Raw genomic sequence first — 27,600 nt, 5'->3', positions numbered from 1 at the left:
TCATTTTAAAGTTTGATCTATACTTAGTGGTATAGACCAAAGCTATGCTACCTCTATTATCATTGACAGATCTCTAATTCAATAAATGGGGGTCAAGAATAACCTTTGCCCTTATCAGGATAGCATCTGCTTGGTTGTCTAAAAAAAAACGGTGCTTGAACCAAAAGCTTGTATGGACAAGAACTTTGAAAAACACAAGTGAACAATTTTTGACTTTTTACGTGCTGAGAAAAAGTCAAAATTTCTCACAGTATTGGTCTCCTGACCTGGAGAACAGTCGTTCGAGTTCTATGCGATTAGGAAATCCCCAATCCCAACGTCCTATCTAATAGAACAAACCCAGTACAGTAGCCACAAATAACCTTACCTGCATAGCATTTGTATAGTTCTCTTAGAAAAAAGGGATTAAAAGTTTGCCAAATGTGACCAAAAGCTTGTCTGAGCTAAGAAAAATTTGTAAAATAAGAGCAATCAATTTTAAAGTTTTTACCAGATAAGAAAAAGTCAAAACAATGCTATCAGTGTCATGTCCTGGGAAACAGACCTAGAAGGTCTGCGACATAAGGAAATCGCAATCTCTTAGACAAATCCTATCTTGGCTTTCTATTTTTAGAACAGCATGCGATGTTTTGATATATAATGTGTAAAATTATGATTTTTTTCAGGCATTACTGGTAGCACATGATGATGTTGTACAGAGAGATTATGGTGACCAGTTACAAGAAACAGTTTCCCTTATGTCCCCACCCCCACCAGTATTTAATGTTATTACAGAACAAGTTCGCTTTGTAACCATCAGAAAATCAGACAGAGAACCATTGGTTAGTATAATAGCTTTTTATACGCCAACATTTTCATGTGGATGTATATAGATGTCACCCCTGTTCGTACGGATAGACGTCTGTTCACATTCTGTTTGTGGACACTCCACAGGTCAAAATTTTTATCTGATTTTAACGGAACTTAAAAGATTGGTTTATATTTTATTTGATTTTAAAAATGGTTCCTATATATATCACCGTTAACCATAATTACGGTTGAATTTGAATGTCACAAATAGTGTAAAAGTATGTAATACCAAGGTTGTGGACAATGCCTGGCAAAGTACCCACTCCCTGTACTTAAATAGTGTATAAGTATGTAATACCAATGTTGTGGATCCTCTAGAGGTCACAATTTTTATACAATTTCGATAAAACTTAAAATATATGTTTATATCTCAAAGATCTAGGTTCTTTTCGATATTAGCACATATTGGATCATAACTTTAGCTTATGGGACCCTCTTACAGGTCACAATTTTAATTTGATTTTAAAAAACATTCATACATATGACCGTCACACTATAATTATGGTTGAGTTCGAATTTTGTGAAAATCAGACCAAAACTCCCTGATTGTACGAAAAATCATGTTTTTAGCTTGTTCTCTGTCAATTTCATGCAAAATGGGGACGTATCTTGGCAACTGTCTGATAAAATTCCTTTTAATGCACATTTTGATCATTTGTACTAATTGTCTGGCTGCCATGAACGAATAAGATTAGTAGGCCCATCTTCGCAAATGTAGAAGTCCAACATGTCATTTATATATTCTGGTTTGTATGTAATGATGACTTATAAATTATATTCTTGGGTCCTATAACAGAAATATAACTTGCCTACTGACTTTTGGTAGTATTTTGTATACTGAATTATAATATTGGATATTTTTAGGGTATCACAGTTAAATTAGATGAAAATGATGATTTAGTTGTAGCCAGAATTTTACAAGGCAGCTTAATAGATAAACAAGGTGAGAAAAATATACAAACCATTATCCATGAGTCACATTAATGAAACTATACATTTCATTTCTTTAATGCAAGCACAAAGTACTAAGTCTTGAGATTGTCTTGATTTGAATTCAATTAAAGCAAAAAAATGATCAGGTCACAAGATGACCGTCAATATATTTGTGATGTAATTGTATGACTGATAGCCATCTACTAATTCCATGTTTAAAACAGCTTAAAAAAAGATATTTTGAAAGATAGTTTGCCAAGCAATGAAAAATGTGCCCCAACAGCATAAAGCATCGGATCAGTGCAAGCAATGAATAACACGCCCCAACAGCATAAAGCATCGGATCAGTGTGGGGGGGGGGGCATTATTATCCCCATAATTTCATTATGGTTTTATGTGTCCTGTGATGGTGATAAAATATACTATTCAAAAAAAGTAGGGGATATTTGATTTTGGGGGCATAATACTAAAATATGCAAATGACTACGAAAAAAGTCACTATAGAACCTAACAGAAGAAACATTTCCAGTTACATGTGACGCCCAAACGCACCAATAGCTACCGCATGGAATGCAGGTGATGCTTGGGATCATCATGGGGGTCCAACCCAAGATTTGCACGACTCTGACTTTGAATGTTACAGTCATTGTGGCATTGAATTCCAGTGTGGAAACATCAGTTTAATTGTTTTAGTGACCAGAAAACAAATTTTGATATGCGTCGGCTTACCCAAAATGAAAGGTTACGTGCCCTTGGCATGCTACAGATCGGCACAACACAGGCGGTTGTGGCGCGGACGATGAATGTTTCTCAGTCTGTCATAAGCAGGCTATGGTCCAGATACCGTGATACACAATCTGTACAGGACAGACCACGCTCAGGTCGACCAAGGGCGACAACTCAAGCCCAGGATCGTTTTAATCGTACCTTGGCCTTGAGAAATCGTGTCATCACAGCAAATCAGATCAGCGCTCGTCTTCAAACAGACACTGGTGTGAGAGTGAGTGGCCAGACGATTCGGAATCGACTGCATAGGGGTCACCTTCGCGCCCGACGTCCTCGCGTGATCCCTTGTTTGAGAGATCATCACATTCAGGCAAGACGTCGTTGGTGTAGGGATCGTCAACACTGGGATAATCGACGCTGGAGCAATGTGATGTTTTCAGATGAGTCAAGGTTCACTGTTGATTATTTGGACAGACGTAGGAGGGTGTGGCGTCGTCGAAACGAGCGCTTCCAAGACGTTAACGTCATCAGACATGATCGATTTGGGGGTGGTTCTGTTATGGTGTGGGGAGGCATCACTGTTGCTGGAAAAACGGCTTTACATGTTGTTGCAGGGCGTGTTACAGGCAAGTACTACCGGGACAACATCTTGGCAGTCCATGTTGTGCCGTTCGCACGACGTCATGGCCGCCGTTTCATCTTCCAGGATGACAACGCAAGATGTCACAGGGCCAGGATCGTTACAGGTTACCTCCAACAACAGAACATCACCACATTACCTTGGCCAGCACTGAGTCCCGACCTCTCCCCCATCGAGCATGTCTGGGACATGCTTGGACAGAGGTTACGTCAACGTCAACAACGTCCTGCCAATGTCCAAGAACTTGCTGCTGCGTTGCAACAGGAATGGGACAATCTGGACCAAAATGACCTTAGACGTCTCATTAGGAGTATGCCACGTCGGATCAATGCTTGTTTGGCAAACAGAGGAGGATTTACCCGTTACTGACTTGGTTGTGATGCTGTGGTAACTTTGCTGTTTGACCCCGGGTATCATTTTACCCTTATAATGGTCAGTCTGTGCCTTACTTAGTCTAACGATCATTTGGAATAAATCGATGAATGTGAACTTCATTTCATTTTGTCATTTGTTTCTTCGTCAGTTTCATTAGGTGACTTTAATAACACTTAAAAATCAAATATCCCCTACTTTTTTTGAATAGTATATAATTTGAAATGTTTCATGTCCTATTTTTCTGCACCAACGGGGCTAATCAAAACAAAATAAAATTTCAATCCACTTTGAACTGTTTAATTCATCCAAAACAAATTCACGTTATTCATTTATTTTGACAGTTTCATATCTTATTCTTAAAGGACAATATTGGTGTCAGTCATTATTACATATGTGATAGAACTGGTTAAATACATCCCAAATATAATTTTAACACAGAGATCATTGCTACGGGAGACGTGTAACAAGCACGTGAAGAAACGGGAAGTGACGCCAAACATGACAAATACGAGTTGTCCTTCTATATAACAGACTGAAGTAACGAGCGGTAACAGACAAACGATCGAATTTCATTTCACTGATAATTCCGTTGAAGTTGAAAAGTTATTATATGGGACGGTGAGAGGGTATCTCACAATTCAAAAATAGAATTGGCTGTCACTAGATAAGGGACACGAGAAAAAGTAGAAAAATCCTGTGCATTCCCCCGTTTTTATACGCCCACATTGAAATGTGAACGTATATTGCCGTCGGTCCGTCCATCGTCCACAATTTCTTGTGAACGCTCTAATGCCAAAAGTTATCATCCGATCTTTCTGAAATTTACATGCATTATTTAAATTAGTGAAACGAAGAAGCCTATTGATTTTCGACAATTCCGTTTATTACATCTAGAGTTATGGCCCTTGCTTCACTTTATTGATCCTTGTGAACGCTCTCACGTCAAAAGTTATCATCCGATCTTTCTGAAAATTATATGCATTATTTAGATTGCTGAAACGAAGAAGCCTATTGAATTTCAGCAATTCCCGTTTATTACGTCTAGAGTTATGGCCCTTGTTTCATTTTATTGATCCTTGTGAACGCTCTAACACCAAAAGTTATCATCCGATCTTTCTGAAATTTATATGCATTATTTAGGTTACTGAAACAAAGAAGGCTATTGAATTTCGGCAATTTCTGTTTATTACGTCTAAGAGTTATGGCCCTTGTTTCACTTTATTGATCCTTGTGAAAGCTCTCACGTCAAAAGTTATCATCCAATCTTTCTGAAATTTATTTGCATTACTTAGGTTACTGAAATGAAGAAGGCTATTGAATTTCGGCAATTTCCGTTTATTACGTCTAAGAGTTATGGCCCTTGTTTCACTTTATTGATCCTTGTGAAAGCTCTCATGTCAAAAGTTATCATCCGATCTTTCTGAAATTTATATGCATTATTTAGATTGCTGAAACAAGAAGCCTATTGAATTTCAGCAATTCCCGTTTATTACGTCTTGAGTTATGACCCTTGTTTCACTTTATTGATCCTTGAGAACGCTCTCACGTCAAAAGTTATCATCCGATCTTTCTGAAATTTATATGCATTATTTAGATTGCTGAAACGAAGAAGCCTATTGAATTTCAGCAATTCCTGTTTATTATGTCTAGAGTTATGGCCCTTGTTTCACTTTATTGATCCTTGTGAATGCTCTAACGTCAAAAGTTATCATCCGATCTTTCTGAAATTTATATGCATTATTATGGTTACTGAAACGAAGAATCCTATTGAATTTCAGCAATTTCCGTTTATTACGTCTAGAGTTATGGCCCTTGTTTCACTTTATTGATCCTTGTGAACGCTCCAACGCCAAAAGTTATCATTCGATCTTTGTGAAATTTATATGCATTATTTAGATTAGTGAAACGGAGAATCCTATTGAATTTCAGCAATTTCCGTTTATTACGTCTAGAGTTATGCCCCTTGTTTCACTTTATTGATCCTTGTGAACGCTCTAACGCAAAAAGTTATCACCTGATCTTTGTGAAATTTATATACATGATTTAAATTAGTGAAACGAAAAAGCCTATTGAATTTCAGCAATTTACAATAATTACTTCTAGAGTTATTGCTCTTGTTTCACTTTGTTAAACCTTGTTAATGCTCGATTGATAATCCGATATGTATGAAATTTATATGCATCATTTGAATTTGTGAAACAGGTCTATTGAATTTCAGCAATTTCCGTCAATAATTTCTAGAGTTATGGCGATTGTGAAATTTCGAATGACAAATGTGATCTATGTGAAATTTGTATGCATTATTTAAATTAGTAAAACGAAAAAGCCTGTTAAATTTCAACAATTTCTGTAGATTACTTCCAGAGTTGAGACCCTTGTTTCAGTTTGTAGAACCTTGTAAACCCTCAAACGACAAAATTTATAATCTGATCTGTATGGAACTGTCTTGTAAAGGCTCCCAATTACCACAAAGGAATAAATATGCGACAACCCTTGACGACCGCTCGGACGATTTAGCTGCTGTGGGTGTATGTTTTGTTGCCTGTCAACCTATCTTTATCCTTTCTGTTCTTAATAAAAACATGGTAATGCACAGACTTTTTCTAATTTGTTCGTTATCTTTTATCTACTGACAGCCAATTCTTTTTTGAATTGTCAGATATCCTCTCATTGTCTCATATAACAACTTTTCATCTTTAACGGAATTATCAGTGAAATGAAATTCAATCGTTTGTCTGTTACCGCTCATTACTTCAGTCAGTTAAATAGAAGGACAACTCATGTTTGTCATGTTTGACGTCACTTCCCGTTTCTTCACGTGCTTGTTACACATCTCCCGTAGCAATGATCTCTGTGTTAAAATTATTTGGGATGTAATTTAACGATCTCTATCCCATATTTTATAATGACTGACACCAATATTGTCCTTTAACACTCCTTGGCATTACCCCTTTAGTACTTTGACCACTATGGTGGCCCATGGTCGCAATAGCGTTTTTGGGGTTATTTTTTGTATTTCATTTAAAATCATAAAAAATAAAAGTAAAAAAAAAGAAACATTTTTTTTTATTTTGTAAAACAAAAGAAAAAAAAAATCTTTTTAAAATTTAAAAGAAAAAAAAAATCTTTTTAAAATTTAAAAGAAAAAAAAAATCTTTTTAAATTAAAAAGAAAAAAAAAATCTTTTTAAATTAAAAAGAAAAAAAAATCTTTTTAAAATTTAAGAAAAAAAAAAAAATCTTTTTAAAATAAAAAAAAATCTATATAAAAAAAATTAATAAAATATTTAAGATTAAAAAAATCTATAAAAAAAATAACATTTTGATTAAAAAAAAAAAAATAAGTGAAATAGAAAAAATCAAAAAAAGAATTCTGCACGTGGCCCATCGTCGTAATAGTGTCTTGATTATCCAGACTCAGTATAAAATCAGCCTACGACAGCTATCATTCGACTCGAGTAACAAGAAATACCTCGTGGCCCATTGTTGCTATAGTGTCTCGATTATCCTATGTGGCATAACTCGAGCGACAAGAAACGAGTTTGTAGTTATCTTCCCTTTCGAACAGACATCAACACGTGAAACACAATTTTTCCACCCATGACGTCTATGGACTTGGATATATGTATTTATACATATGCAAGTCAATAGAAATGTATAATTAATAGACTATAGAAGCCTAGCGTCATTTAGACTAGTTTATCCAGTCTAACTAGAACTAGGCCTACATACATAATGACGTTTGAAGTCACTGACTTTAATGACACCATTCGGCCTACTAGTGCGCAAGGCCTATTCTCCCCTCAAAAGGCTTATGTAATGTTTTTAAAACACTTGGTCTCCCTGAGGTCGAATTTCAAAAGTTGTTAACAACTTTGAAACTAATCCTCGAAGTATAGGCCTACTACTACTAAGTAGCCGGGGTGGGGGGGGCGAATGGTTAGCACGTGCGCGCTGTATCATAAAGCCTGTCATATCATAAAGCCTGTCATTGAGTCAACTGGCGTGATTTCGAATCCCCGGTTGTACGTGACAAGGAGTAGGGTGACCTGTCAAACATCGTGGGTCTGTCGTTCAGATTATCCTGTGTGGGATCTATGAAGAACGTATGGTATAGACTCGAGCGACAAGAAACCAGTCTATAGTTACCTCACATCAAGGCACAAGTAATTTTAACTAAAATCTATTAAAATTAAATTTTAAGTTACAATCGATCTTCGTGAAACGCATAAATTTAAAATTTCACTTTGATTTTAAAATCTATGTGAGTGATTTTAGCTTCAGTTTTTGTGAAACCCCTGCTCTCCCTGAGGTCATCGCTAGTCCCCCGCTACGACCACAGGAACGGGTAAGACATAATAGAGCATGATAGCCTACGTGGACTTCGTCTGGGGCCTGTTTTACTAAGATAAAATTCAAATTTTAGTATTTGATTGGATAATAGATAATATTAGATTTATTTTAGTGCTTAGCTAATCAAAATTGAAGTATCTACAATTATGTTGACGTGAGATAACTACAGACTCGTTTCTTGTCGTTCGAGTTTATACGTTCTTCATAGATCCCACACATAATAATCGAGATACTACTGCAACAATGGGCCACAAAATGTTTCTGGTCGCTCTAGTCTAATGATAGCTGTATACTGGGTCTGGATACTCAAGACACTATTGCGACGATGGGCCACGTCGGGAATTATTTTTTATCTTTTCTTTTTCAATTTTTTTTTTTTTCATTTAATTTTTTTTTTAATATTATTTCTTTTTTATTTTTTTTAAAATATATTTTATTATTTTTTTATATATATATATAGATTTTTTTTTTTTCATTTTAAAAAGATTTTTTTTTTTTTTAATTATAAAAAGATTTTTTTTTTTTAAATTTTAAAAAGATTTTTTTTAAAAAAATTTAAAAAGATTTTTTTTTTTTTTTAATTTTTTAAAAAGATTTTTTTTTTTTTTAAATTTTTAAAAAGATTTTTTTTTTTAAATTTTAAAAGATTATTTTTTTTTTATTTTGTAAAAAAAAAAAAAAAAAATGTTTCTTTTTTTTTTTTGTACAAATATTTTTATTATTTTAAATGAAATACCCAAAATAACCCAAAAAACGCTATTGCTACCATGGGCCACCATAGACCACCCAAAACACCGAACAGTTGTTCTCATCCAGAGCGTGGGATTGGATGATCAAATTCCAACTGCCAAGGATTATTTTATGTGCACTCAAACATGTACACAGGACCTTGGTTTCTCATCTCTAAAAGCGGTTCCTTAACAGGCTCTACCTCTGAGAAGGGGAAACCAGAGGAAAATCCCAAGGAATTCAGCTATCACATGGACAGGATGTATGTCATCCTGGTCAGTGAGCCAGTGCCTTACTCACTGATCCACTGTGGAAGTAAATATTTACAAGTGCTAAAGGGTTAATTGTTTTTTTTTTCAGGATTACTTCGTGTAAATGACATCATTCGTGAAGTAAATGGATTACCAATGATAACACCAGATCAATTGATGGAAACCATTGTCCAGGCTGATAATACCATTACATTAAAAATAGTTCCATCTTATGGTGATTCTAGGGTCACAGAAACGGTATGAACAATCTACTTCTTTCAAATATAAATTTGATTTTAGGGAAGAGACAAAGGTTAAATTTGAAGAATGGGAACTTTTAATATTTACATTGTCTTTCCAAAGTGATTATGTCAGCAATACCTTATATTTGCAATTATTAGTCATACATGTAGAAAAGATTCTTGTGAAGTCACTCAATCAAATCAACACACATGTTTAGGAGAAATGGCCGGTGATGAAATATTGGTTCTCAAGCAAGCACATTGTATTCTTTTTCCAGATATATATGAAAGCTCATTTCAACTATGATCCAATGAAAGATCGGTTAATTCCTTGTAAGGAGGCCGGTTTGCCATTTCAAGATGGAGATATTTTGGAGATTGTGAATTCCGATGACAGTAATTGGTGGCAGGTAGGCTACTTATTTAAATTTATTTGAACTCTGGTCTGAAATAAAAATGTTTGCTGATATGTAATTTGTGAGGATTGAATGGAAATTTTATATATCTTTGATTTAGGCAAGATTTGCAGATATTGATGGACCAACAGGACTAATTCCTTCGAAAAATTTGGAAGAAAAAAGAAAAGCTTTTGTACAACATGACTATGACAATTCATCAAGCAGCCTGTGTAAGTTTGTTTTTCTTTACATGGCAATAGATAAAGAGATATTTAACAATTTTATTGACTGCAACATCATTACAAATTTGGATTGATGCATATATTTTTTTCATAAAGATATTTTGGAAATAATTTTATTAAAGAAAATACCCAGTGTTAATCCTAAATAGATTGCTTTGATTTTAATTTGTTGTACGTTTGTTATAGTTTGTGGTTTAACAAAAAAGAAGAAAAAGAAATATAAATACAATACAAAAGCAAATACAGGTCAGTAAGACTTATAATTCAGACTTTCCTGTTAGCGAATTCCATTAGACTTATGAAAAGCTCACCTGGACTTTGGCTGAAGTCAATATCCCTCTACTAAAAAATCAAACTATTTTACACACATGCTATATATAGTTAGTACTGCCTTACTAGGTATTTTGATGCCTCCAGTTGCAATATAGACATTAGAATAAATATGTTAAAGTGAAAATCATTGAAATATGTCATCTTTTGGAAGTATGTTGTACCTGTCTTTCTGTCTGTTCGTTAAGGAAGCTTTGTTTGAGAAATCTTGTAAACATAGGTTTATGAAATTCTGGGATTGTGAACCTATTGAAATTCAGTCATGCAACTAGCTGATGTGATGTCTTTTTACAGACTGTAATTCTAATATAAGGAAAAACCCTATCGAAATTCCACACTGTTTTTGCAGAGCTACTGCCCCGGTCACTGAAATCATGTAAACCCTCTGCATGTCAGAGAATTTGAAAGATTTTATTCAAATTAAGTGTGATTGTTTACATAATCGTGAGTAGTTGTTTGCCTGGGCCCTGAATACGCTGCTAGTGGACTTGTTTTCGTTTTCTGCCAATGTTTATAGCTCACTTGGAATTGAATCTGCACAAGTTTTGAGCAACCGGCCCCTGATGATTATCTATCATTGAAATTCATGAACATGATATTTGTTGAGTAATATTGTGTGACCTTAGGATGGATAAAATTGAATCGAACAATAAATAAAAATCTGACATTAATTGAATTTGTAATAATAACAATATAATTACAATTTTCTTATATAGCAAAAACTGCCTAGAAATTATCCGAGAAAAGACAGAATTGTAAAAACAAAGTTAATTTCTAATTAAAATCTTGAATGTAAGTTGTTGATTTCTAATTTTTAGATTTTGATCGTTGTGATGTATTGATATATGAAGAAGTGCGGAGAATGTCGCCTTTCCAAAGAAGTGTACTGGTCCTTGTTGGTGCTAATGGTGTGGGTCGCAGATCATTAAAGGAAAGACTTATCAGAGATGATCCTAGAAGATTCAGTGGAGTCATTGCCCGTAAGTGGAAAATTTTGATGGATAAATGATAAAACACTAAAATAAAGATTGCCCGATAACTTTGTCAATATTTTTTGATAATTGTAAAGAGATTATTAACAATATACAAATCTTGTCTCTTAATTTCATTATCCTGTTTTCCACAATAATGTCTACAATTGATTCATTTGTATAAAATGAGGAAAGAGATTTGGGTGTCATTTCGAGAGATTTACTGTCCACTCAACACAAATTAGATCATTTCACAACTAAATTACAGTACATTTCAATAATTTGCTGGCACACACAAGCCACTCGCATGAGAGTGAAATGCCTAGACACTAGTATCAATACCAGACCATAACATCTAAAGTCTGTGCATTAGAAAACTCAAGCCACCTAGCCCCCTTCACAACCTATATTTGTTTTTATCAGCTATTTGTATGAGATTTGAAAGATTATTGTGAAATAAAACTAGAAATAATTTTGCCTTGTTTCAGATACATCTAGAGCACCAAGAGAGAATGAATCAGATGGTAAGGGTTATTTCTTTACAGATAGAGAAACTATGGCAGCTGACATCAACAATAATAAATATATAGAATTTGGTGAATATAATGGTAACCTTTATGGAACTAAACTGGAAAAGATATACGAAGTCAAACAGTCTGGTAAAATGTGTGTGCTGGATGTTAATCCTACTGTAAGTATATATTTGATTTACAATCGAAATGTTTTTCCTTTTCACTAAGGTGAAATAAAAAAAATATTTTAGTTCTCAGATACTATCTCATCACTTATTAAAAAGAGCCACATGACCTGTTTTTATTTATTTTTTTTAAAAAACAAAACAAAATACAGTCTCATTAATTATCGCATATACATGTTTTCTCCGGGTTACAGGAAGTAACTATATATACAGGTAACACTTTTTATCCGAGTTTGACAAAACTTGAAACATAGGTCTACCTCCCAAAGATCTTGGTTCCTTTCGATATTGGCATATATCGGACCACAACTTCATGGATTATGTCTCTTGATTGTATGAAAAATCATGTTTTTAGCTTGTGGCCACTCTAAGAGGTCACATTTTTATACGGCCACATTTTCCTGCGAACATATATTGCCGTCGCCCCTGTCCGTCCACTATTTGTTTGTGGTCACATTTCATATTCGATTTTGACGAAACTTATGGATTATGGCCCCTGATTGTACGAAAAAACACTGTTTTTAGCTTGTGGACACTCTAGAGGTCACAATTTTCATTTGATTTTGATGAAACTTGAAATGCATATTTCTATCACAAAGATCTTGATTCCTATCGATATTTGCGCATGTCGGATCATAACTTCCTGAATTATGCCCCTTGATTCTATGAAAAATCACGTTTTTAGCTTGTGGTCCCTCTAGAGGTCACAATTTTTATCCGATTTAAAACAAAGTTTGAATATATCACCGTTACACCCTTATTGCAGTTCAGTTAGAATTTTGTAAAAATCAGACCATATCACCCAGACAAAATGGCCTTCCCTCGTATGCAAATATTGTAAATATATGGTATATCAAGGTTGTGGACCCTCTAGAGGCCACAATTTTGATCTGATTTTGATGAAACTTGAAATACATGTTTATTACCCAAAGATCATGGTTCCTTTCCATATTCAAGCATATTTGATTGTAACTTCCTGAATTATGGCCTGTTGATTATACGGAAAATCACATTTTTAGCTTGTGGTCCCTTTAAGAGGTAATAAATTTTAACCAATTTAAAAAAAAGTTTGAATACATCACCATTACACCCTTATTAGGTTGAGTTCGAATTTCGTGATAATCAGACCAAAACTGCTGGAGAAAATGGTCGCCCCTCGTACGCAAATATTGTAAATATATGGTATATTAAGGTTGTGGACCCTCTAAAGGCCACAACTTTGATCTGATTAATTGATGAAACTTGAAATACATGTTTATAACCCAAATATCTTGGTTGCTTTCAATATTCACGCACATCTGATCTTAACTTCCTGAATTATGGCCCTTGATTGTACGAAAAGTCACATTTTTAGATTGTGGTCCCTCTAGAGGTCACAATTTTTATCTGATTTTAAAAAACGTTACACCCTAATGATGGGTAAGTTCAAATTTCGTGAAAATCAACCAAAACTGACAGACAAATTGGCAGTCCCTTTTATGCAAATATTGTAGAAGTATGTATACCAAGGTTGTGGACTCTTGCAAAATGTGGACGTATCTGGTAATCCTATTTTGATGAAACTTGAATCGTATGTTTATAAGATCTTCGTTCCTTTCGATGTTCGCGCATATAGGACCATAGCTTCCTCTCTATTATGGCCCATGATTGTACGAAAGATCGCATTTAAGCTTGTGGTCCCTCTAGAGGTCACAATTTTTATCTGATTTAAAAAAGCATTTGAATATGTCACCGTTCCTCTATTAATGATAGAGTTTGAATTTTGTGAAAATCGTACCGAAACTGCCGGACTAAATGGTCACCCCCTCATATGCAAATAGTGTAAACATATAATATATTATGGTTATGGACCCTCTAGAGGCTACAATTTTGATCCTGTACATAAATAGTGTTAAAGTATGTAATATCAAGATTTTTGACCCTCAAGAGGTCACAATTTTGATCCGATTTTGATGAAACTCAAAATATGTGTTTATATATTTCCCAATGATCTTGGTCATTTCAATATTCGTACATATCGGACTGTAACTTCCTGGAATATGGCCCCTCATTGTACGAAAAAATCAAGATTTTAGGTTGTGGACCTAATTTTTATCAGAATTTAAATTTTTTTTTTAAATTTCATCGTTACACCCTGATGATGTTTGAGTTCGAATTTCGGACCAAAACTGCTCGACAAAATGAACGCTGCTTGAATGCCAATAGTGTATAAGTAATACAAAGGTTTTGGACCAGGGCTTCCACTTCAAAATTTTTCCCAGCCGGTCATTTTTCATGTGGAGGAAGTGGTGCTATTTTTAGCACATAATAAGAAGACACAAAACAACATGATATTGAAATGTCGATCGGGTTTAATTGGGTCAAGGACAGTCGGAAAGAAATTTAATCTCACGTCGGCATTTATACCCACCCACCCCCTCAATAAAGGAACACATGTAATCAATTATCATTTATTTATTTATATATAAAAAATTATAACGACAAGAAACATTCATTCATCACAAGTACACTATTTTCTTACTTTATTTACAACATCCCCCGTATACATCCTCCTCGTATCTCTAATGGAACTGTTGTGGTATAACATCTTTTAATAGTCGATCTTTGTGTTCATGTGACATTTTATGGTCACCGGAGGCAGTGTGCTCAACCAGAGCTGACTTTCTAAAATTCTGGGAACCAATCACAAAACTATTCTTGGCGTTATGTTTCTGACAACCATCTTTTAATTAACCTGTGCGTACTGCGTACGTGACGAGTTAGACTGTTGACTATTTCTCCATATGCAGCGAAAAATAGTTCTGTATGATTAATGCATTTAAATAATTCAAAGTCATTCAATGTACAACAATTAACAACATACTTTTAAAACTTATAAATATATTAACTTGTATTAATATTTGGGGAGCTCAAACAATATTTTTCTAGTATTTTCACTCGATAACATGTAAATATAATTATGCTGTAACAACAACTCGGTTTTAAGAATGGTTACACAGTACTAATTAAAAAACAAAACTCGGTTAATTAAAGTGATTAAATGTTAGGCTTTTAATCTGTTTGATGTTGATCCTCCGTTGATTGTGATTAAAGCAATATACACAAGGATAATTAATTAGCAATGGTTTCCATTCGTGGACTACTGAACACTGTTAATTTTATTATACCTGACGGTTTACTTCACGACACGCACAGAGATTCTTCGTATTCTGTGATTTTATGATTTAGCACAAAATATACTATTTTTCCGGCGTGCCAAATGACCTACGGGCCTGGTCTGCTTTCGGTCATATTTTGGGCCCTCCAGGGATCACAATATTTGTCCGATTTTGATGAAACTTTAAAGATATAGTTATATTCCAAAGATCTCAGTTCCTTTCGATATTCGTGCATTTCAGACCATAACTTCCAAGATGATGACTCCCTATTGTATGGAATATCAAATTTTATTTTTTTTAACTTGTTCTCTATCCATTTCTTGCAAAATTTGAGCGTATCTTACATTGCAACCGTTGGTTTTTAATGAAAATGAAAATGTACCGCAGGCCCAATTATCATTAAATTTGCATTGCATCCCTGATAAATGTTACTGACAATCATAAATAATACTGGATAATCATACATTCAACAATGTCATGAGATAAATGTAGTGTCTTGAATATTGTGATGTTTGTGAGAAGTCATTTAGCTCAGTAGTAATCCTTTGACGAAAGAAATACATAAAAACAAAAACCTCCTTCCTGCATCAGATTTTTAGAACGGATTGTTTGAGAACACAAATATTTTCTTTGTATGGCCTAATTTTGATCTGTTTTGTCAGGTTCACACAAAAAGAGTTGAAAATGAAAACATGTTTATCGTCTTGGAACAAAGCTAAGAATCCATATGCATTGTATCTGAAAAGATCCATAAGGCACAGCTAAAGCATCGTTCTTGTCCCCCGCCTTTCGAAGAAAGCAGGGGACTATTAAAATGGGTTGACGTCTGTCTGTCTGTCCGTCCGTCTGTCTGTCACACTTTGTGGGACACAATAACTCTCTTTCTAATTGAGCTAGAATGTTCAAACTTGGTGTAGGTGTTTGTTAGGTCAATGCCTCGATGGAGTTCGAAGATGAGCATTTTCTGCTTAGGGTAAGCAGAGATAAGCAAATTGATTGGTTGATGCTTTGGGACACGATAACTTTAGTTCTAATTAAGTGAGAGTGAGGACGCGTGGTGTATAACTTTATTACATCAATACCTTGACTAAGTTCGATAATGAGCATTTACTGCTCAGGGTAAGCAGAGCGATAAGCAATTTGATTGGCCGAGACTTTGGAACACAATAACTCTCCTTCTAATTGAGCCAGAATGTTCAATCAAACTTGGTGTAGGTGTTTATTAAGTCAATGCCTTGATGGAGTTCGAAGATGAGCATTTTCTGCTTAGGGTAAGCAGAGATAAGCAATTTGATTGGTTGATGCTTTGGGATAACTTTAGTTCTAATTAAGTGAGAGTGATGAAACTTGGTGTATAGTTTCATTACATCAATACCTTGACTAAGTTCGATAATGAGCATTTTCTGCTCAGGGTAAACAGAGTGATAAGCAATTTGATTGGTCGAGACTTTGGAACACAATAACTCTCATTCTAATTGAGGTAGAATGTTCACACTTGGCGTAGGTGTCTATTAGGTGAATGCCTTGATTGAGTTCGAAGATGAGAATTTTCTGCTTAGGGTAAGCAGAGATAAGCAGTTTGGTTGATGCTTTGGGACACAATAACTGTAGTTCTAATTAAGTGAGAGTGAGGACGCTTGGTGTATAGCTTTATTACATCAATACCTTGACTAAGTTTGATAGTGAACATTTTTTGCTGAGGGTAAGCAGAGTGATAAGCAATTTGATTGGTTGAGACTTTGGAACACAATAACTCTCCTTCTAATTGAGGTAGAATGTTCAAACTTGGCGTAGGTGAATGGTTAAACATGATGTAGATGTTCATTAGGTGAATGTCTTGATTGAGTTCAATGATTAACATTTTGAGCTGACGCCAAGCTGAGCTAATCGATTTCATTTGTCGATGGTTTGGGACAAGATATGGTTTGATTCCTCGATACTTTTGAAAAAAATAAATGTACGATTAATTAATATGTCATCTATTTATTTTGGGATTTCGGCGGGGGACATCAGCCTCACTGTTGGCTTGTTTCTTTGTATGTTAACTCGGCTATAAAATTGCTTGTTAATAAGTCATTATAATTAGACACTCAACACTTCTCAGAACCTTATTGAGTGGAACGATAATACCATAACCAAAATGACGACGGTGAAGTTTAGTATTTTATATAACCAACTATTTCTTATGTTTTTGTTTTTTTAAAAATAATTTTTTTCTAGTCTCTGAAGATATTGAAGACACCAGAGTTCATGCCGTATATTGTATTTATAGCAGCACCAAGTGTAGAGGTTTTAAAAGTAATGTATGAAGAAGGCCATAGACTAAGTACAACAGGAAGAGCAAAGGTAAAAAATGGTGATTTTGTTGCCACAATCTGATATTGTAGGCGGAAATTCAGCTAAATGTATACTTTTTATATGCCCATATTTTCATGTGGACGTATTATGCCAACGCCCCTGTCCGTCCATCCACAGTTTGTTGTGGACACTACAGGTCACAATTTTTGTCCGATTTTGACGAAACATAAAATATAGGTCTATCTCCCAAACATCTGTTCCTTTCGACATTGGCATGTATAGGACCATAACTTAACCAGTTAACTGTGTAGTTTTTATGACGTTAACGTCATCCTATTGTGTAATTAATTTGACGTCATAACGTCATTTTGGGGCCTTTTTATTCCTGATTAGATAGCACTGTTGTTATTGCTCTATATACATGTTCTGTTGGATTTTGTATGTCAAATATATGTTCTTCCTTTGTTCTAAGTGTGAAATAATGAAATAAATAGTGAAATTTATTTTTATATATTTTTATTTTGAGTCCTTTTTACACACTTGTAATGAATTTTTGAAAATTAGATGAATTATTGAAACTATAATTCAATTTTACAAACGGTCTCTTTTTTGGGACAAAAGTACTTTCTTCTACATCTCTTTGTGCAATAAATTTTACTGGGGGGTGAGAGACATGATCCAGGGGATGGGAGGAACTATATCAGTCCCGCACAACTTAGCGAGTGTAGTTGAGTTCAAAGTGGTAGGTTTCAAAGTATGGAGTAATGCACAAAGCCTTGTCACACTCGTTACACATGTAACTTGTGTCTCTCCTAGTGCCTTTTGATAGGCAGACATGACATTTCCTTTGAGGGTACTCCTTCTTGGGTGTTGGGGGGGATGCGGGTAAGGAAGTGACGCTCAGTGAGGCGCAACGGAGTGTCACTATGGAACGAACGCCCCACCTTCTCTCTCTGTTGCACCTTGTACTTCCCAACTAACCTATCCACCAGTGACAGAACGAAGCTTAGTCTTGGAATGGCTCCTCCCATCTTCTTGAACAAGATATGGGCATTCAGTACAGCCATATCCAGGATATGACGGAACTGCTTGATATAATACTTTTTCAACCTTTTCCGGGAAGTTTGGTAGGCAGACAAGTAGGCGTCACTCAGTTCAATACCACCCATGGTATCATTGTAATCGCAGCACACTTGTGGTTTCATTATTGGTGGCTTATTTGGATCTGCTCTTGCTACTTGCTTGGTTCTGGCATCATGGATGGTGCTGAGCATGTGGACGTCCTTCTTGTCTCTCCACTTCAGAAGCATCAGCTTCTCACTATACACAGCTTTGATCTCTCCCTTGCGAAGTTTCTGCTTCAGAAAGTCTTTGGGTAGACCTTTTCGGTTAGGTCTGATGGTTCCAACAGCATCAGTGCTTTTTGCACAAACTTCATCATAAAGACTAGGTGAGCTATAAAAGTTGTCCATATTGATACAGTAACCTTTGTTGAAGAACTGCCGACCAAGTGTTAGGATTATTTTTGAACCCATTGGTAGGTTCTCATCAATCCCTTGATCATACATCGTACCCTCCCCTGTGTAAACAAAGAAGTCCAAGATGAAGGCTGAGCTGGATTCACATATCTCGAACGACTTTATCCCAAAGCGTGCACGTTTGGAAAGGATGTACTGTTTCCACGACAATCTTCCCTTCCACAGCATGAGTGACTCGTCGATAGCAACGTCCCTCTCTGGCTGATAAACTTCTGAGAATCTTCTCTTCATGTGCTGGAGTATTGGCCACAATTTGTACAGCTTACGGGGAATGGTATCATTGTCTGCTGCTTTGGTGTTGTCTGCGAAATGCAAAAACTTGTTCAAGAGGATGAACCGGTCACAGTGCATTACATCACGGAAGAAGGGTGTATCCAGCGAAGCCCTCTTCGAAAAATAATGCTGATACTCAGGCTTGTATACAACCCCCTGGAGAAGTAGAAGGGCTATGTAAAGCCTCATCTCATTACCAGTTGTATCTTCCCATTGTTTAGCCCGAGAGCGACATTTCAGTTCAGGTCCCTTGTCATTCATGAACTGCTGGGCAAATAGATTGGTCTGAGTTACGATGAGATCAATCAACTCATCATTGAAAAAGAGTTCAAAAAACTCCAGAGGATTCTCTGGGTCGTCATTATCACTACTAGTGGCACTACTGACGGGTTCATTACCCTCAGGCTCAGATTCTGTGTCTATGGCACTGGGGTTTATCAAATACGCCTCCTCCCGATCGTTAGTTTCATCTTCCGAATCAACGGAAGACGACAAATCATCACCCGACTCAAGAATACTGTTCAAAACCTCTTCTTCAGAGAGCTTGCGCTTGCTGGACGATGCCATTATTGTCCACGTGCATATAGTCAAACTCAAAGCTGAACACGTTACTCAGAACGAGATTTTGTTAGTCAGAATGAGGTTGTGTCGTCTTGCACATGTCCAGGCAAAGATTTCCTCGACCATTCGTAATATAACGTCTTACGCACTCAGGACAGCCATTATACACGTGTTGCGATAGTGGGGGAATTGCCAAGGGAGTCCCCCAAGTGATGTACTATGTTCTAAGAATAGGTTGGGAAACATACCTCCAAGACGTTATATTACGTCCTACACACAGTGAGTGGCAGTTGCCCAGGACGTTATATAACGTCCTACGCAGTTAAGGGGTTAATGGATTATGACCCCTAATTGTACAAAAAAATCGTGTTTTTAGCTTGTGGTTCCTCTAGAGGTCACAATTATTATCCGATTTAAAAAAAAAGTTTGAATATATCACCGTTACACCCTAATGATGGCTAAGTTCAAATTTCAAGAAAATTGGACAAAATGATCACCCCTCGTACGCAAATGGTGTAAACATATGTTATATCAAGGTTGTGGATTTTGATCCGATTTTGATGAAACTTGAAAAATATGTTTATAATCCAAAGATCTTGATTCCTTTCGATATTCGCACATATCAGATCGTAACTTCCTGAATTATGGCCCCTGATTGTACGAAACATAGCATTTTTATCTTGTGGCCCCTCTATCTTATATCCCTTTTGATATTTGCGCATTTCAGACCAAAACTTTCTGGATTATGGCCCCTAAATGTACGAAAAATTGCTTGTTCTCTATCCATCTCTTGCAAAATGTGGGCGCATCTTGCCTGGCAACAGCTGGTTATCTATTACTGGTACAATTTTTTCAATAACTAGAACTTCATGGGTTTTCTCTGGTCCTATGCAAATTATTGAAAGGAAGATATACCATGTTAGTCCCAAATTTATTTGAAGTGCACTTAAACTCTCTCTCTCTCTCTCTCACTAATGGAGAAAGGCACCAGCCTGAGAAGACAATGTGAGCTATGAATATTTGATAATATAGTGAGAGAAATCTTGGGTGGAGTATTGTTTTGAAAAATAATGAGATAGATATTATATAATGACATTATTATTTTAGAAATGAGATTCCATAAAGAAAATAATAGAAAGTTTAAAATGATAAATTTGTGTTTTATAGAATCGTGGTGGTGGACCCAATTTTGTAGAAACAAAAACGGTAGGTAGATTTTACTTTATAGTAAACATTGCTATTAAAACAAATTTGCCAAATTAAAAGACCATGACAGAATACCTAATATTTTTGTATTTACAACTTTACATCATTCAAGAGAGGGAAATGGCATACTGGTAGAGTGGCCCACAGCTTCTATTATCTGTACTATATAAACCGACCTGTTTTAACAGCATGTTGCCACGCGGATCAAAACTTCGATTATGAGAAAAGTGCTCTCACGGGCTCGCTCATGCACTGTAAGCAGCAATCAGTCGCCCAAAATAGACATTCAAGTGACAATATTCATTCACTTATTTATCAATGAAGCCATGTAAAAAAATTATTCTTTACTCGTTGGACTTTTAAAAATAAGAAGTTAAGAACTAGATTAAAATTTTGGCTAAAACTCGGCGATTTAATTTCTAAGTTAGTTGATTGTAACCAATGACGTATATATTGTAACGGTTCTCGTTTCAGAGTCAACTCATGTAGTTTCGCCCTTTTTCTATCTTTTAAATCCACTCTCGTGGCAACATACCGACACTGCAAGACTGTGAAAGTTACTTTTATTTAACCGTAAAACTCTGTTGTTAGTGGGCGCTTTAGTTACTTTAGAAGTTACATTGTTGCTAGCTCTAAATACGCAGACAAAATTTGAGACTGGAAATTAATTGAACGAAATTATTTTCCCTATTCTCGATTAACCAGACGTGTATGATTAAAATAAAATTACGGTACTGGTCACAAGACTCGGATTCTAATCATTTTAGGGCGCTGCGAATTTGACCTCCGGTTTTGTGTCAAATTTAATAGGAGGATGTGCCATTATTGCTATGCCATTCGTGTTTAGTATCCTTATGCATTTGCCATTTCTAACATGGTGGTTACAAAACGTTTCAGTTATTATAAATCCAGTAACAACTCATTTTTGTAGAACTGAAATATAACCAAAAAGACGTGCATTGACTGTTTAATAATTATCATAGGCGTACGGGCTCGATGACAGTTAGGAGGGCAGAACCCGAAATGCCCGAAAAAATTTCGGTGTCGGTCTTCATCGAGAGGCTAAGAAGCGGAGCTTACCTTGTATGCCCCCCCCCCCCCAAAAAAAATTTTGGAATATTTGACGTTTTCCTGCTATTTCAGCCCGTGAACAAGCAACTTCAATGTGGTCTAATATAGCCTAATGACAATGGCTGACTCGAATTCCAATCAAAAGATCAACCGTTGGGAAAAAAACTGCCGCAAATGCTTTTTCCTGTTATTCCAGCCTGTGAACACAGCAACTTCAATTCGGTCCAATATAGCCTACCTGGCTGACCTGAATTCCAAACAACCAATCAATCATCGCGGGTTATGGGGGCCTCACCCTCCCAGAGAAAATTTTGAAAATTTAACCACCGCAAATGCGTTTTCTGCTATCCTAGCCCGTGAAAGCAGCTCCAAAAGTATCCAATGTTTTTGTAACCAAAATCCCATTCTGAATTCCAACCATCCAATCAGACTGTTGCAGTTGCATTCACAAATAATAATCAATGCCAGAAAAAAGTCGCACAAAGAATGGCTCTAGACAAAATGTTTTAATCCATAGTCAACTTAGTACAAATTCGTTGTATTCAATTAAAAGAAAAGTAAAATTAGTGTTTTATTAGGGATCGATGACAGTTAGGGAAGCAAAACTAGAAATGCCCGAAAAAATATTTGACGGCCGCAAGTGCATTTTAGTGCTATTCCAGCCCGTAAAATTAGTGTTTTATTAGATTTCGGGAACTTTATTTTGCCAAATAGATGAAATAATTTTTTTTTTCACTTCACCCGTCTGCCCGAAAATTCAGCTTGCCCGAAAGTTAGGGGGGCAGCTGCCCCCCTTGGCTCGTACGCCTATGATAATTATTAAAAATATTAAAACGCGGCACGATGCGTAAATTGTGCGTCTTACTTTCGAGAACAATAGCTATAAAACAGAAATTTCCAGATTGATACATAATACGACACAACCAACCATAAGTGGTAATTCAAACACAAAGGATATATTTAAACTTAAATTTCTCTAACATTTCACTAAAAGATCCCTATTGCAGAACTCCCAACTTATTATGTAGTCATTGTCATGCCGGTTGTTTTTAATAACAGAATTTTCCAGTCATATAACAGATCAAAGAATTTTTCGAGACGCATTGTCACGTATCGACTTCTATTTTTGGATTATCTGGCGCCACACATCGCCCAATCATATCAAAAAGCATGCAGTTCCATCTTGAAATGGGTTCAATTGATTTACGGTTTATTCTATAATTTATAACACGGTTTAGAGCACAATGTGTAGGATTCGCATTTTTGACTTCTAAGTAGATTCTTATACAGAATTCCGGATGCAATGCTAGACATTTGGACCACTGCTGCCGAACCGATTTGAAAATGCTTAAGGCTTTTTTTTCTTTGCGCATGTCGCGTGCTCCTCTGTTTTTGATGTGTATGATTTTTATTTTTGTGCTAATTATTTGAAACAAAATAGGATTATCATAAAGGATATTTAACATCTACAATATGAGTACGGTAAGCACTCTCTACGTACTGCGTTTGTAAACCACGAAATTCACCCCTTATTAGAAAGTTTCAACTATAGTATATTGCATGTAAACGTTAAAAAAATCAGCTCGAAATACAGACATCTCTCTCTCTCTCTCTCTCTCTCTCGTTAAAAAAATCGGCTCGAAATACAGACATCTCTCTCTCTCTAAGGGCTGCGCACGCATACAAATGTTAAATTAAATCGTTAAATGTACGTACGTAAAAAAACGAAGAAAGCAGACTGCGGAAAATAAGAATTCGTTTTCCAGAACAAAATTTGAAACTTTGATGTGACCAAGAAACATAACTCTTTTTAATGAAAAAATCTACCGCTGTAACGCTACTTGGGCGATCAACTTTTCCATATAATTAGAAAGTCCCATTCAAATGGCCAAATCACACAAATATCCAACTTAGCAATAGTTTAATTGTTAATGAATGATGATTTTAATGGTAAGTCTTATCATATTTGTTAAAATAAGCCCCAAATATAGCTCGTTTATTTGATTTTTGTTATTTGCACGAACCACTCTAATACTGGTTAGCATTGTAACTCTAAACATAAAGTTGCTCCAAAAGCCCAAATTAATTTGGTGTTAAGAGCTTTTGACCTTAAGAGGTTGAAATGTCATCTCAAGGGAGTTAATAACAGCTTAGTATGTTCTGTACTTGATGTGAGTTAGGAACTTTAATACAAAATCCTTTCATAGTTCTTTAAATTCCATTACCAGAAAATTACTTGTCAGTTTGATTTTGATTATTTCTTAAAGTCGTTGATCTCAATTGTGCTTTTTTTACGTCTTAATCTACGCTAAAATGTACTAAAATTCATTATTTAACTCCCAGCTTGGAATCAATCAGATCAAAAATATTTTTCAAAAGACTACAAAACAATCATAATTGACATTGCTTGTTTAAATTGTCTTCAAAGACGCTGAATGTTGCAAATTTGCAGTTCATGTCTTACTGATTTATTTTTGCAGGAAGAAGATTTTATTAGAACCGTAAGGGAAAGTGCCCAGATAGAACAGACATATAAAGCTTATTTTGATCTTATACTTGTTAATGATTCATTTGAGCAAACCTATAGATCGCTAAGAAAGGCGTTAACATCTTTAACATCTACACAGCAATGGGTTCCTGTCAATTGGGTGTATTAATATGTCACTAATACTGAACAACAAAATGAACTCTCAAATTTTTCATTACTTTAAATACCGGTACAGTCTCTAAAATCATGCAAGAGCTGTTGATTGGTGCTCGTGCTGTTTTGTATTTTTTGACGTCTGGCTTTGTGGAAATAATTAAAAGGACTAGGCATTGGACTATTCACCTCAGTGCAACTCATCGGGGTATATTGATAAACATTGAAATTGGGATCATTATTTTGAAAATTATTAATGATTAAATATTGATTGTTTTATATATATGTTGTTGTTCAGTATCTTTTGTGCCATTATGGTCAAACCAGATTCTTACCAATTTATTACATATTACAAGTTTTCAGTGACTAGTTAAATGAAGTAAGCATTATTAGAATTCCTAACCCTTTTCACATTCTCTTTAATTAACTAGCATGATATTATTATATATACATGTGTGTGTGTAAATTACATAAAGATAATGCAAGAATTTTGAATGACCAAATTAGTTTATAGTGCAATGAGTGTTTAGGTGGTTAAAACTTGATTTTGTCCTGCATTGATATCATAGCACAAATTAGTTGACCATAGAAGGTTGTCAGTCATTTAATGGCACAATAATTTCATTTTTTGATAGATATTTTGTAAAATTTTACACAAAGATATTCTATATATTCATATATAACATCAGTTTTTATCCTCTATAATTTATCCTCTGATGTATATTTCGGATAAATTATTTCAAAACTTAATGCTCAAAACAACTACTTTTGTATTGTCAATTTGGAAAAAAAGTTGTTCTTTTTAAGCTTTAATCATGAGTGTGCATACCTCAAAACAAGATATTTTCATTGGAAACTAATTGACAAAATTGGCTTGGGTGTACTTTGAAGTGGTAGATGACATCTATAAAATAAACTCCTGAGATTCTTGGAGAGATGATTTTTGAAGCTCATATTTTTATTTCGCCAACTTAATGATCGTTAATATCAAAATCACTCTTCTCATTCTTGCTACATAAAATAATTTTAAGATTCTTTTGACAACAAGAGTACAAGATTTTTAGTTATATTATTTGTTAGACTAATTAGTATTTTGAAAAAACCTTGCTTTATGCTAGAAATGGCAATAATATTCTGCACACATATCATAATGTGAATTGTGAAAATAAGCATTTTTGGTAATAGTATTTAAGTGTTTTGTCTAGTAAATAAATTGCTTGTAAATAGGATTTATTATAGAGAGGGTGTACTTTTTAATATGTAAACTAGCCCAAATTGTACTATTCTGAAAAGTTAAATGAATAGCTTTTTTCTGTAGGCCTATTTAAAGCACAGCAAGTGCAAAAGTTGGAATAGATAAAACGAGATACACAATTATGTTGAATTCTTATGTCCACCAAAATTGACATTGAACATATATTAAATGTATTTTAATTATCTTGGTAAAAAGCTTATCAAGAGAAACATGGTAAGATTGTTCAACTTTTGAGTAGAAGGAAAAGTTGTGTTTCTTAAATTTGAACATTCCATTTAGATCATTCTATTTTTATTATTATCAAATTATATTCTTATATCTTATTGCATGTGGCCAGCTTGTTATAATTTTTATATTACATCTATATACATATATATATTCATTTTATTAATTTTTTGTTGATTTTTATAAATATCTAGTTAATAAATATACCGTACTTCAGCCGATACTAAAGTATCAGATTGGGCAATGATATGCATATGCAGAATATGCAGGATTAAGAATTGATTTGACTTGTGCCTTTACTAAATAATTTGAATCTTTTTGTATCATTTATTTAGTTGGTCATAATGTGATTGAAAAAACTTATCAACCAGAGGTTTCTATTACAAGTAATAACCATGCCATATAAATTCATATCATAGCTGTAATCTACAGGCTTAGTGCCTTTAAATAAGAATTATTCAATTATGCACTAGTAATTAATTCCCTCCTCTAATAACCATGTTATATGTTGAGTCTATAAATATATAGTTTTGATAAAACATTGTACATTTACATACAATTTTACTACTTCAATTATCTTTTCTCTTCAACCCACAACTTGTATAGGATCTAAGGGAAAAGCAAAGTGCAGATTTGTTCCGATCTGGTGTGTTTAAATTGTTTATTGTTCTTATCTAATTGACCAGAACAGTGCAAGTGGCTACACTCACATTAAGAGTTGTTGTTTTTTAAATTGAATTCAAGTGCTAAAAATTTTATTATTAGTTTATGAATCTGAGAGTAAGAGAGTCATACATGTATGTAAAATAACAATTATTATTTAACATTTGCATTATCCACACTTTCTAAATTGAGATAAAAATAGGTACATTTTTCCTGAACCATTGTCTTTATGTTAACATCTGCTGGTACCTATTTATTAAGTTACTACATTTCGTAGTCTGCCTTCCTGCAATGGCCTCATCTAGAATACAAGAATGATTGGTTCTTTAGGTGAAGGACATTCTGATTAATGTTCCAAATAGGTACTGGAGCTTTTCATTCGCCTGTGTTAAATTTTAAACCTACCAATTGGATTTATGGTTCAGGGTATATTATATTGTCATAGGTGTTAAAGAATGTATGAGAATATACAGTAATGGTTAAATATCAGGCATTGTATATCTAAAACATTAAATTAATATCATAATTTTATTTATCAGATAAATGAAATGCCATCATAAAGCAATTTACATTGTATTTATTAAGATCCAACATATTCTTATTACCATATCAATAGATGACAGAACAGCTATATTCAGTAAAAATAAACCTGGATATATTTTAAAATAGTAAGAGGTTCTATTAAATACAAATTGGCAAGAAATGGAATGAAATTTTGTTTTAAAATGATATATGAAAAGTCCATGAATTTGTCTGGGCCCTATAAATTATCTGTGTGGAATGAAGTTTATTTTCATTTCAGATGAATCATTCCATATCATTGTATTAATTATTATCATTTAAACTTCTCATTATAATTATATTATAAATATGTTTGAAAATAAAATTTAAAACTGGAATCCATGATTTTAATTCTCCTTGTATGATCAGATTCAACCAGATTCAACCATTTAAGTAGGAAAAAGAAAAAGGATAT

The 27,600-nt window shown here is 34.6% G+C and overlaps 1 protein-coding gene across 1 annotated transcript in view; it reads left to right on the top strand.

Annotated features, from left to right (window-relative positions):
* The window catches only part of LOC126831467 (protein PALS2), a 33,972-nt gene extending 6,449 nt beyond the window's left edge, over positions 1 to 27,523 (top strand). Inside the window, exons 5-15 of the mRNA XM_050561976.2 lie at positions 666 to 821; positions 1,714 to 1,792; positions 8,965 to 9,113; positions 9,376 to 9,507; positions 9,614 to 9,725; positions 9,924 to 9,983; positions 10,886 to 11,047; positions 11,527 to 11,729; positions 17,114 to 17,239; positions 20,731 to 20,769; positions 24,321 to 27,523. Of these exons, the coding sequence (XP_050417933.1) occupies positions 666 to 821; positions 1,714 to 1,792; positions 8,965 to 9,113; positions 9,376 to 9,507; positions 9,614 to 9,725; positions 9,924 to 9,983; positions 10,886 to 11,047; positions 11,527 to 11,729; positions 17,114 to 17,239; positions 20,731 to 20,769; positions 24,321 to 24,497 (1,395 nt within the window). The 3' untranslated portion in view covers positions 24,498 to 27,523. The remainder of the gene's footprint in view (positions 1 to 665; positions 822 to 1,713; positions 1,793 to 8,964; positions 9,114 to 9,375; positions 9,508 to 9,613; positions 9,726 to 9,923; positions 9,984 to 10,885; positions 11,048 to 11,526; positions 11,730 to 17,113; positions 17,240 to 20,730; positions 20,770 to 24,320) is intronic.
* The last annotated feature ends 77 nt before the right edge of the window (positions 27,524 to 27,600 follow it).

This window comes from Patella vulgata, chromosome 9 (assembly GCF_932274485.2).
Source record: "Patella vulgata chromosome 9, xgPatVulg1.2, whole genome shotgun sequence".
Lineage (NCBI taxonomy): Eukaryota > Metazoa > Mollusca > Gastropoda > Patellidae > Patella > Patella vulgata.
Note: the sequence above shows the minus strand (reverse complement) of the source record. Positions and strands in the feature narration are given on the sequence as shown.